At 40.5% G+C, this 13,284-nt stretch overlaps 1 protein-coding gene across 2 annotated transcripts in view; it reads right to left on the bottom strand.

The window, feature by feature from the left end:
* The window catches only part of LOC146555844 (chemokine-like protein TAFA-5), a 175,304-nt gene extending 169,802 nt beyond the window's left edge, over positions 1-5,502 (bottom strand). For both annotated transcript variants that reach the window (XR_014889107.1, XM_085250955.1), the window contains exon 1: positions 4,734-5,502. Coding sequence is in view for 1 of the 2 variants with exons in the window: in XM_085250955.1 (XP_085107081.1) it covers positions 4,734-4,845 (112 nt within the window). In the remaining variant the exon portion in view is untranslated. The remainder of the gene's footprint in view (positions 1-4,733) is intronic.
* Between the last annotated feature and the right edge of the window lie 7,782 nt (positions 5,503-13,284).

A 13,284-nucleotide genomic window follows, 5' to 3' on the forward strand; every position in this document is an offset into this window, starting at 1 on the left:
TTCGCTCGTTTGTGTGCCCTGGTGTAACCTGCGTGCCTGCTTTGATGTTACGTTCATTACTGTCTCTGCTTTTCAGGGCTCAGATCTGAGTGTGCATGTGCCTGTGCCAGAGGTGTATGTACCTGCACGCAACATTGTATCCAAGGGTGGAATGAATCAGCAGTTGCTACATGCCTAAAAATGAAGGCTGCTATAAGAAAAGAGTTGTGCGTGACCTCTCTTCCTTTCTTCGTCTCTATCACTTCCTCCTCCTCGTTCTCTTGCTTCCAGTTTCTCTACTTGTTACTCTGTCTTACCTCGCTCTCTGCTGTCTCTGCCTCTCTCAGTGTGTTTGCAGTTCAGACCCAGACCACAGCCGTGTTACATTCCTTAGCCATCCCAAGCTAAGATTAGCATACTGATTAGCTACCCTTGTGGGCTCTCTCATCCGCCTTCCCCCGAGCTCACATGCAGGGCTACAGTCTCATGAATACATAATTGCGCCGTTGGCAAACAAATGCACGGCTGAGAGCTTCCAGATGAGGGAGCTAGTGCACAGAATACAATATTGTTTGTTGCTGTTGTCGTTGGCTTCTTTGTAATGTAATCAAAAGGTACTGGAGCATTCTGGTGTGATTAATGTTTCCAGTACCGACACGTACATTCCAAATACTTCAGTTGTTGACTTGTTTTTATTTATCTCTCCCTCTTTTACTTTTTTCTCCTCTCCTCATGTTTGTCTTCTCCTTTCAGTTTTGTTTTTTTTGCCACTTTCACCCTCTTGACCGTGGCTTCTATTTCACCCTCAGCAGGGTTTGTCTTTCCTTTACTGCTTTATATCTTTTGCCTTCATCCTTCCCCTTATACTCCCTTTTTTCCATCTCTTTCTTCTTGCCTCACTTGCTTTCCTTATCAAGGTATTAGAGGGGATATCAAGTCACCTGCTGCTCTCACCTTATTCGGTGCCTCTGCTTCTCTCTCTCTCTCTCTCTCTCTCTCTCTCTCCCTTTCTTCCCTCCACCCCGTGCCTCTCTCTGTTCTCTCTTCAATCTCTTCCTCTCACGAGGGCCTGGGAGAGGACAGCGTATCGTGTGAAGTTGGATGTTGATTCTAGGTGACAGGCACCATATGAGTCATAGCCATAATCACAGAGCTCCACCACCACCACCCTTTTGGCTGTAAAACACAGCAACAATGCAAAGCAAAAGTGCCCTTGGCACAGATATTAGCCATACATTACCAACCATCACACAAATGCATTTTCTAAGATGTAACACATTTTGTAAACACTTGAGAATTTTCTTTCTTATTTTGGTATCTATCTCAATAGATAGATAGATAGATAGATAGATAGATAGATAGATAGATAGATAGATAGATAGATAGATAGATAGATAGATAGATAGATAGATAGATAGATAGATAGATAGATAGATAGATAGATAGATAGATAGATAGATAGATAGATAGATAGATAGATAGATAGATAGATAGATAGATAGATAGATAGATATGAAACCAGTGCTGAACTTTAGCAAAAACACTTCCAGTTCTATACAGGTCCATGGAAAACATCCTTTAAACTTGATCTCTGTAAACACTTTCCTGATGAGTTTTTGGTTCAGTCACTCATTTTGGATCATACTGAATGAAAAGTTAGATCTGTTCTGTAAATCTTGGTCATGCTATGTTTCAAACTGAAGTATTATCTGCAGTATGAAACTGCACACTCTTTGGTCGATAGCCAGTGAGCGGTTTCACAGTCAGACCTGCCCTTACTCGTCACATCTGAAAGATGAGAGTTGGTTGATTTTTCTGCAACAAAGATGGTGAGGGTGGAAACGCTCCTCTCAAGGCATTAAATAATCAGACTTTGGAAATTGGTAGGTCCACCTACCAATTTATGGGCTCAGATTATGAACTGATCCCATAATCTCATCTGGAAAGGATTCACTGAGGTCATAAATGAAGAAAGCCAAAGTGACATTTTCTGATAAACTTCTATACAACTTGGCATCTTTTGCAACCAGAGGAGATGCCCCCTGCAGGCCATTAGAAAAACTGCAGACTCTAGAAACTTCAGCATTGGCTTCATTTTTCAGTTATGCTGATTCTGTATGCATGTGAGTAACATGGACATCAATTTCTAGTAAAACTTGAAATCCTTTACAAACTGTGGACAATTTTTGTAAGAATATATATGAATAACTACCATGTGTGTATGTGATTATTACCATTTATATACACAAACCAATGGTTAATCGTGTTTTATTGGTTTCTTTCTTAATTTTGAGTAGAAGGCTGTAGTAAAGCTGCCATTTAAAAAAAAAATTAGACAATCAATCAATAGTAGAATATTAATCAGTAAATTGCTTGAAAACTGTCATTTTTCACACAAAATTGTCAAAGGTTTACGAGCTCCAGCTTCTAAAAACATGTCACCTGTCTTACATTAATGTATATTGATCTTGTAGTGAGAATGAATTGATCACTCTCACAAATATCATTATTGTCTTGAGATGCAGTCAATATGATAATGAATGCTTGGGTTGTAAAATAAACAACAATCAGAAGAGAAGAGAAGAGAAGAGAAGAGAAGAGAAGAGAAGAGAAGAGAAGAGAAGAGAAGAGAAGAGAAGAGAAGAGAAGAGAAGAGAAGAGAAGAGAAGAGTCTGCTGAGAAAGCAGAGACTTCAGACAGAATAGCATAGAGGACATGCATTGGTCAGCTCAGCCCAGAGATCCACTGGTTTGAAACATCTGGTTAAAAAGAGGAAATGAATAAAAGAACAAGTGCTACAAAGAGTGGGGGGAAAACAACATAAAAATTTCAAGCAGAAGAAAGTTAAGCACAAAACAGCGACAAAGATAGACAAAAATGTAAAAAAGAAAAAGAAAAAAAAACCTCAAACAAACCCAGTGTGACCGGGACATCGGAGGACACATGAACAAAGTAGAGGGTAAGAAAAAATACAAAAAGTATAAAACAGAAATACTGCACTGTCGAGGAAGGTCAGAGTAAAAGGAAACCCACAAGAAGAAAGGCAAAGCTAACAGTGAAAGGGAGTTGTGCGATCTACAGAGCTGCAAGTTCAAATGTTTGGAAATTAACAACGAAAAAAAATGAAACGAGGAGCGAGAAGGGAGGAAATTACACAAAGTCGGCCCCGGCACTAGAGTTTAATAGACCAATAATGGTGGTAACAAAAATGAAATATACCCATAAGGCGGACTGTTGGACAAAAGGTACCAAATAACACAGTTTGAGCAGCGTGGAGTAAAGAGGTCATAAAAGAGGAAATCCAGGAATGATTATCACTCAGATTATTAAGTCTCTGAAGGCTCGCTGTGTTACTGGGTAAAAAGGTCGAGGTCCTTGCAAAAGGAAAAAGCAAGACTGCTGACTGAAACAAACATCCAAGTGTCGTGATTGGACACAAACGGAAGATCAATGGCACATGGCCGAAGGCACCATAAAAGAATAAAAAGGCCCCCCCCAGAAGCTTTGGCTCTTATAAACTAAGCCTGTCATTGATTAACCTGAGGTCTGTGTGATTACAAAGCAAACTCAATCTTGTGTCCTTTGTAGAGAAGGAAAAAAAGGTAAAAAGGAAATGAACGAGCTGAGGTCGGTTCACATCGCTGTAAGGAAAACTCAGTACGATCACAGTACGAATCTGTTACAGCACCAGCATAGCTAATGCACTGGAGGACAGGGTGATTACATTAACCATTAGCTCAGCTGCTAATGAAATAACTTTTCCCTTTCCTCTTTTTTTCCATGAGCTTATCATGGCTATTGCACATAGCCTCCTTTTTTTTGTTCACACATAGCAGACTGAAGCTCTGTGTGCCAGCTGGATTTCTCCTCATAAGTGAGTCAGAGGCGGTTTGAGCGAGAGAAGGAAAGCAAGACGGAGAGAAGGTGTGAGGGTGCCAGGGAACAAGAAATGAAAAGACACCCATGGCCAGAGAAGTAGCCCAAAAGAGAGAGAGAGAGAGGAGCAAATTGCGTGTGTGTGTGTGTGTGTGTGTGTGCTTGTACTTGCATACATTTGCCTAATAAGGTTATCCTCAGGCACTCTTGAATTACTGCCTGGAGTACTATTTGTCCAACTAAAAAGGGTTTATTCATAAATTTAAAATAATAATAATAAGATTTGTACCTTTTAACATTATGTGAATTTGTTATGTATATCTTCTGGAGTCTGTGTTTCAGAGATGACAGATGCATGACAGCCTGACCTCACTCAGTCAGTCTGAGAAGCTTTAAGAGATAGATGGGTGCGTGTGTGTGTGTTGAAGAGACAGATAGAATAAGAATTAACGGGAGTCACATGAGACTTAATTAGGCCTGTGGCGCACTCCTATTCCAAGCCAAAGAAAGTAGTTTCACAAGACAATGAGACACATTCCCCTGTTTTTTTATGAGAGAGGATTTGTGTGTGTGGTGGTGAGGGGCTTCTCTTGATTCTGCCTGTCTGCATACACAGGAGCAGGAAGGGGCTTTAAAGTGAGTATGTGCACGCGCAGCTGTGATCCCCGTGCGTGTTTTTCAATAGGGGGAAAAAAGAAGAATATGACACGTCGACAACTACTGAGATCAATACGCTAAGAGCGATTGCCAATACCACTCACATAATTTTGTTGTCAAAGCCTTCCCACATGGCACGGTCACCCACTGTGGGTGTGTGTGTGGTCAAAATAGAGAGCGTGTGACAGACAGAGAGAGGAGAGGAAAGCGGCAGGACTTACCGCAATAGAGAAGCAGCAGCGCTGTCAGGAGCAGCACAGCCCAGAAACTTGACGACATTCTCGGCCAGCGACTGGCATCTTTGCGTCTTCCCAACCTTGACACTGAAGCCATTGAAGAAAACAGCTAGAGCACTTCCTTCGTTATGGAGACAAGTTTTAAAAAAGGAAGAAGAAATAAAGAAAAAATAAAGAAGAAAAAAAGCGCTGACAGTAAATTCACAATCCAACTCGGTCTCTCACAGTGATCATATCTCCGCGTGTAATCCCACAAAAAGACATGTCAAGCTCGAGTAACTGATTAGGGGGTGGAAAAAACAAAAGAAAAAAAAGAAAAAAAAGAACTAATAACAAAAGGGAAAAAAAGCAGTGATTTGCTCCACGGGGCGCAACAGAAAAGGTCACATCTTCCACAGAAAGCCCAGTTGGGGAAACAACGCAGCAGGTTTTCGATTCGCTCGGAAACAGAACTTGGTCCCTTTTTAGTTGTTCCAAGGTGTTTTAGCCTCAATTTCCGCCCCGTTTCAGTCAGGGTAAGCGGGGAGATTGCGCTGAGTTACTGCTAAAGTGTTCAATCATCTGTACCGCAGCGTCGTAAAAGCTCCTTTCACCTGTGGTAGGTTTCCCCGATTCTCTTCAGTCTCAGCAGCCCCGACACTGTAGCTCATAGACTGTGTTTAAAATATATATATGTAATTAAACAGGCTCTTATAAAATCCAGCGAACAAACGCCTGCCTGGATGAAAGAGGGTTGGTCATAAAAGAGAAAGAGAGATTGGGGGGGGGGGGGGTCCTTCAAGCTCTCGGTTTGGGCACAGAGTGGATGAAGATCACAGCATGCTTACAGAAGGAACCGAAGGATGGAGAGTGGAGGGGGTAGAGGCAGACGGAGAGGGAAAAAGTGCGCACTGTGCGACTCCAAGTGTTTTTGCCTAAAGTGAAACATCCACATAATCGATATTACGTCAGGCAATAAGCCACTTGAGGTCGCGTCTTTTGCTGTTACGCCAAAGCAATCGCTTTGCGTCGTTAAATCGGCGTGAATTACAGCTTACAGTGTATCGATTTCACATACCCCGCTTTGATTTTTACCAATCAATCACGTCTGAAAACGTGAGATCGTCCCGCGAACGGTCGATATTTGTTCTGGAGCAAATGTGGGATTTGAACTATTTTGCAGTGACATCAAGATGAGTTTGTCCCATTTCAGCAATATATCGACACACAGGGGCGATACTAACAAAGTGATGATGTGGGGGTGTGAGGAGGAGGTGGGGGGGTCCGATATTTTTCTGCTTGTGCTGCTGTTTATGTGCTTCTCTGTGGTGGGGATTTTCCATACACATCATACAGTCATTATTAGTTAGAGGTCTCAGTGCATGCACAGCCTTTTTTTTAATCTTCTCAAAACGTCACTGAGCGTCTCTGGAAGAGCACAAGCTTCAGTTTGAAATAAATGGGTTTTATTGCCAGCATTGAGCATGGTGACGTTATCAGCTCATCGAACCATCTTAACCACAGTAACAGCGCCTCCTTTTTTTTCCTTGCCACACTGGTGTACTCCCATTAATACAATTATTTTTAAAAGTGGGGCGATGTTGTGTAATACTGGATATAAATGAACCCAGTGTCATTACATTGACCGAGAGACAGCCTATAAAGCACACTACGACCTGCAGCTTTTTAGTGTTGCATGCTATAATACAACACTGGTTTTCTACATAAAGATAGCTTTTAACCATCATTCAGCACATTAATCGGGACATGTTTAACTTAAACTTAGGTGTCATTGTTTAGTCATTACATGGCTAAATATTCTTGCAATCTCTCTGGAAGGACCTTTCAGTTTTCAGCACCACGGACAGCTCCACCATGTTTGGAACAGCTCCTTGGACAGCGAGGCAATGGAGCCTCAGCACCACAAATACCACCAGCCTGCCGGACACCACAGTGGCGCGTTGGTACCATGGACAGCGCCAAATGCTAAGCCCACAGAGCCACGCTGGTACCACGGACAGCGCCAGAGCCTGAAACTGTTCTGGCTGCTGGCAACGAGCTTCCTTTAGAGATTAGACAGGCCACTTCTTTATCTGTTTTTAAGTCACTCTTGAAAACCCACCTCTTTACCTTGGCCTTTGACACCACGTGAGATGTTGGTTTTTTATTTTTATTTTAGTTGTTTTTAGGTGATTCGATGCTGTTTTATCTTGTTTTTGCTTTAACATAGGGCTGTTTTAATTTTATGTCTTATGTGTTTTATTTATTTAATTTGCTGTTTTTTGTTATTCTATTGTTTTAACTTATTTTCTGTACAGCACTTTGTTCCTGTGCTGGGTATTTTAAAGTGCTTTATAAATAAAATTGGATTGGATTGGATTGGAAGTAATTCAATTTAATTTAATTCAATTTTCAGTACAATTAAATTAAATGTTATTTATATAGCCCCAGTTGCCTCAAGATGTTTTATATTGTAAGGTAAAGACCCTACATTGTTCAAATAAACCCCCCAAACTCACAGTTTTTAACAGAAAGAAACCTTCAGCAGAACCAGAGTCAGGCAGTGAGAGAGAGGCAGGATGGAAGGCAAACTATTGATAGAGAGGCAGAATTTAATATGGCTAATGATTAAATACAGTAGTGGTGTATAAACACAGAGGAAGTGAAAATATTTGAGTGAAGAAGTGCTTAGTGCATCATAGGAAGCCTCCATCAGCCAAACCCTACTGCAGCGTGACTCCCAGCCCGAACTACATGCTTTATCAAAAAGCAAAGTTTTACATCTAGTGTTGCATCTGCTGAATCCAGGAACCACAGGTGAGCCCGGAGTCTGAGTGTGCTAAGTGCTAATAAGGTTCTATGAGGTCTTTAAGCTATAGTAATAAAGAGGCTTTATTTCAGGGGGCTGGTTGCATTAAAATGCATCAACACATGTGGGTTTGCACCTTCTTCAGGCTGTAGGGAAAGTTTATGCTTCATTTTTGGTGACTGAAATCGTATTTTATATCTGTTACTGACCGGCAGATAGCACATCTGTGTGTACAGTTGCAGTTAGAATTTACTTCCATTTAGCAATCTCCATTCTAATCCAACATTAACAACTTTTGTCTTAAAAACACCCTGATGGTAGTTTCACAATGTAGAGTTAACCATTTTACCATAATGTCACAGTGACTACCCCCATCTTTTACATACAGTCTATGGCTTTCCTTAGCTGTGCTACTGTTGAACGCAAGAGCACACAAGAACAGGAACGTTACCTCCTACACAAATGCCAAAGCCTGCTTTGCACACACACACACACGCATTAACTCAAACTCACACGTTTCTTGCAGCAAATCATGGAAGTAAGCATATATACATAATTCTCTGCTGCTCTCTCACACATTCTCACAGCCATTTGCTTCAGCTTGAATATAATGCATAAGCTGTGGCCTACATATGTTATCCTCTCCTTCACTTTTACGTAACATTTCTGCAACTCCAAACAGAAGGAAGTGCACGAGGCATAAAAAACACTGAGTGAGTTCTTGCTATTTCTTGTTACCCCTTCACTCCCCACAAAGGCTTCGAAGTTGTACACAAAGGCTTACAGGCTCCTTTTTTTACTTTTTGGCTGTGAACCATAATAAAACATTATCTTATTCGCTCTTGACATGAGTCAGCATTGTGACACTGGTTCTGTTGCGTGCTAAGCGCTGGGATCTGGCCTATGTTGGAGTTCAAATGGATTCCAGAAATATGTGTAGAGTTTGAATGGTGCTTCAAAATGCAGATGGGGATTCTAAGAGAAACATCCGCACTTGGCAGTGAGCTCGCTGCCAAGTGCAGCAGCTTTGAAAAAAATCAGATAAACACACTCCTTTGGTAAAAGGATGATTCCCATCTTAACAGAAAGCTAAGGACTTCCGCAGCTGAGATGAGAGAAAGGATGAACCACAGAGGGGGTAATAAATGATACCTGTAGCCAAAGCACTACAGGCATATAACCAGTCTAAAAAGAGCTCTTTTCTATGCTTACATAATGCTTAATGATGCTTTTAAAGAGATATGGTATCCAAAGGCAATATCCAGTCGTGAATTAAGTATCACCTCCAGTTTTTTAAAATGAGCAATCACACCACATAAAATAAAATAAAAAAAGACAGCATTGCATAAAGCAGGGTCGGAGAATAAACTGAAGCAGCTTGGATATTTCAGAAACATCAAATGATTACAGACAGATAATGAATGGTCCTTAACTCACTCATGGGTACTGGAAAATGCAGTGCAGCATTAATGAATTGTATTTGATGGCAGCTACACCTCTCATCAGAGTTTGCTTTTCAGTCATTTGGCAGCGGCACTGATAATAGAGGCTCTTCTGTCATTTATGGATCACCACAGCCTTGAGAGCTCATTGATGACCTGTGCTGCGGTAAAAGCGAATGCACAGGTGAAATCTTACCAGGGATGCCTGCACCCGTGACACCACAGACGACCAGGCTGAAAGAGCACTACAAGCCACTCTGTATATACTCAGGAAAGATTATTTAGAGAAAAGCGGCCAGATGTGGCACCGTGATTCTGCATGACACGCTCGCCTTTCACACTACGCTGAGTTCTGACAAAGGGCTTTCTTGGCTCAAGGAACCAGATGTCCGTAGGATGCACTAGCTTCCACACAACACTGGATCGATGGTAAGGTGCTCCAAGGATATGGTACAGTGTGGTGTCAAGGGGCCAGATGTGGTACAGCAAAAGCACAGAAAGAGAAAATACATTTTCTTCAAAATAAAAGTCCTACAGTTAAATTAGACAAAAATGTATATATATTAATCAATAAATTATGAGAATGTTTCTGAATGTTTCAAACCATTTACTCACATAATAATTCATGAATGGCTTTTTCATTTCTTCAGCTCAGAACACTTTGAGTCTCTGTTTCTTAATGCACTACTTTAGTCTTTGAATCTCAGTTTCCATGCCTCTTCTATTGATAAGTCTCCTGCTGCTGTTATGTAATTGATTTTTGGCAGTTGTCAACACCATGTTTTATTGATTTTGCAAGGATTGTACCACCCAGTGAAACCTTAATAAGACAAGGAGGAGGAAGAGGAGGAACTATACACAGTAGTTTAGTGATATTTTCAAGTATTAAAGCAGCAAAGTCACCAAATGACTGATTTTCAGGCTTTACAGGTGGCAAACTTCAGCTGGACAATGCAAGATGAATTTCTTAAAAGTACTTCTAGAATCAAGCAGAGGCGAGACACAGCGTTCTCCTTATAAATGATGTGATTTTGTGATGTGCCACAGCGGGGAGTCTAATTAAAGGTGCACGGCATGTGTGGTGGTCAGTGAGTTTACTGCAAGCATAACAAGCTGTGTCCCAGGAACTGAACCTTTAGTTGCATACACTTTAAACCCTGCCAAAACAAGATTTATTAGATCTTACTTCAGAAAGCATTCACTCGTATTCTGTACCTTAGAATTACAAAAGGGAAATGGCTGTTTAGGAGCAGGTTGGTTTAGGAATCAGGGAGTGGGAGATTGAACCAGTGAGGGCTTAATTAGATTTTAGGCTGTAAGGAGGTGTATGATTATAACCAAAATTTTGAAAGTAATGGCATTTCCTAATCAAAAGACTGTTGATGAATACGGGATTTTCTTTCATTAGGCTTGGCTTGTCACATAGCGCTATAGCGCGAACGGCGCAGCAGCCGTTATGTCAGTAATAGAAAACCTGCTGGTGAGCTTCTTCCTTTTTTCAGTGTTGTGCTGAGCTTCTCGCTGTGGGAGCGTCTGAGACCTGACCTTTCTCTATGCTTCTCACTTTGATCCGTCCAGACACAAGCTACTTCCTCCTTATTGGGCCACCGAGGAGGGCTTTGAACTTAGCTTGCCACTCAGTGATTTAAGCGAACATAGTCTTCTTATTGGTAGCGCAGCAGGCTCTCTCTGACTGTCATGGATTAGGAGAAATAGAGGGAACCAAGAAGACTTTTCAGCTTCCCGAATGTGTGCAAGACAGCGGTTCACCACAGAGAGCAGGGAAGAAAGAGATCTCAGATTTAATACTGGAGTTGAATGGCTTAATAGAGCCAGCTTGTTAATTGTTCAGTTGGCATAAATGTAACATTTCTTGTTTTTAGCTTTCAGCAACAGCAGCATCCTCTCACTTTTGCTTTCAGTGAATACATCAGTGAGTGACATAAATGCTTTGGAATATTGATATGAAGAACATATGGCTGGCTTTTTGTTTCATATGTACGCTTTAATAAAAAGCTGGAGTTACAAATAAAAAAGGCATGGTGATATCATGTAGTGCTTCCATTTAAGATTAGAGGATTAGATCTGTGATAGTCTACAGCATGGATGCCAGACTCATTTTACATTGTGGGCTGCATACCACCCGCTTTTAAACTTAAATGGTGTCGGCCAATGAAAATCGCCTTTTTGGCAATGTAAAGAGGTTTAATACATATTTAACCCCTGAGATATCTTAATATGAGAAAAAGAAGTGCAATTTCAACCTTACATCTCTCTCTTTTTTTTACATGATAAAGAGATGCTGCTGTGTTAAATCAAATACATCTGTCAGCACGACTCTTTGGGCATGAATTGTAAGAAATTAATGTTTAAAACTACTGTTCTATAATTATAAAAAAAATAAAGTTTTTGTCACTTAACAGAAAACATCCTTTCATTTACTTGTCTATTATTTAATTACTTTGATGTATCACAAATGGCCATGGGGGAGGTTTTTATGAGCAGGAAATCACGTAAAACTGATGATAATACAGTTAAAAGTCCAAAATTCAGCCCCACCTTTATATTTTCCAAAGTTGTCCAGTCGGCCATTTTGGAGTCTGTGCTTGGCCATTTCTGGCACCCAGAACTTATGTTTGACATCTTTTGTATGCAGCAGTTCTAAGAGCTCTGTAATGGTTTAAACGTTGCTACTTGAGATAGGTGCTAACAGCATCATATTAAGAGCAGTGCTCAAAGCGACGATGCTAATATGCTGCATTTATGTAGTGCTGGCAGAGTGTGAAGACTGGGATAATCTCACATTTTTCCAGCTTTAAAGTGCTTATAAATTATTACAAGATGGTTAGCCTTGTTGCTACCCCTATGGGATATCACTGAATTGTTTATCTATAGCACATTGCTTCAGGCACATTTTGCTTGTCATGCATATTTGTAAGTATTTTTAGAGTGAAAAGCATATTGTTTGGGTTACAATCAAGTTTTTCATAGTCAGTGCTGGTATCTTAATGCATAACATAAGCTTAATTGGCATGTTATTCATATAGCCTTTCAAGGGCTGGGCTTAACAATATTTTTAAGCTAACATTTTAAGAGGTCATATTTTCATATCAGCATTTTAAGCAATCTCAGTGATGAAAGGTTTAAGAATAATAACAACGAGCAGTTAGCTCAAACCACTGAATAACATCAAGGCTTATCAGCAAGATACTAGGCTATCTGAGTAGCGCAGATTAAATTAGCACTTTTGTTATTTTATAAGCCAACAATGTAATGTAATGGTAAAAATTGGGTTGCTGGACCACTGGTTGGTTTTGACATCCTGCTGTTAGCATCTACCTGCTGGATAAACATGAACATATTTTCCACAGGTTGGTTTTACAGTGTTTACTACCAGAGCTACTACTAAGCTAATAGGCTTTGATACTGTAATTAGCTAGAAACACAAACTTAACATAAATACACATACACAAACCTTTCAAACTATAAGCTGAGGATCGTATTTTCAGTAAAAAAAAAAAAAAAAAAAAAAAAAAATAGACGGCAGAAAGAGAAAAAACAGAGAGCAAAGGGTGCACAATTGCTGACAGCAAGAAGACTTAACTAAACGCAGTGCAAAATCAATATGATTCACTAAAAACATTTCAGTAACAATACATTCAATATTAAAATGAATTATTTTTGGTCAAATGATGCTTTAAGCGCTTTGTGCTATGACCTAAATATAAGTATTTAATTCTGCAGAGTCAAGTTAAGTTTCAAAACCTCACAGCCCATGTGCTTTTGCCCTCCGAGGCAGAGATTTGCAGAGCTGGAGCTTCCGCCGACTCCATCTCCGTTCGCTCTGGGCTGTTTGTCTGTCCCCTGCTTCTGACCCCTATCATGCTGGATCACAGATAATCACAACAGCGATAGACTGGATGCCCTAGATTTTAAAAAAAAAGTTGCCTTCTTCAATTTCCTCTTGGTTCCCCCTTGAGATACGACATTGCTAGTTATTTTTTTACCAAACTGCAGACAAAACTAACAGCATCTCTTTAATAGCCTTCCTCCTGCACTTGCATACATCTCTTTATGACTCCCCTTCCCCACAATCCTTGCTAAGTAGGATTTCACACGGCATCCGTCGCAGCTGGGCGCTGCAGGTAGCCGATTTGCATAGATTGTTCAAGAATTGTAATTGAATGGTGTGCTCTCAGAAATCTTGTCGGAAATCATTTTTTGTGTTGCTTTGTTGTGAGTATCGCTCTATTCACGGCAGATGAAAGAGGTTTTATTATCCCATTAAGGGGCCGATGTCGTGGTG

This window comes from Mchenga conophoros, linkage group LG17, assembly GCF_057382185.1.
Source record: "Mchenga conophoros isolate Kocher_MC1m ecotype Shallow Benthic linkage group LG17, M_conophoros_male_GT1.1, whole genome shotgun sequence".
NCBI lineage: Eukaryota > Metazoa > Chordata > Actinopteri > Cichliformes > Cichlidae > Mchenga > Mchenga conophoros.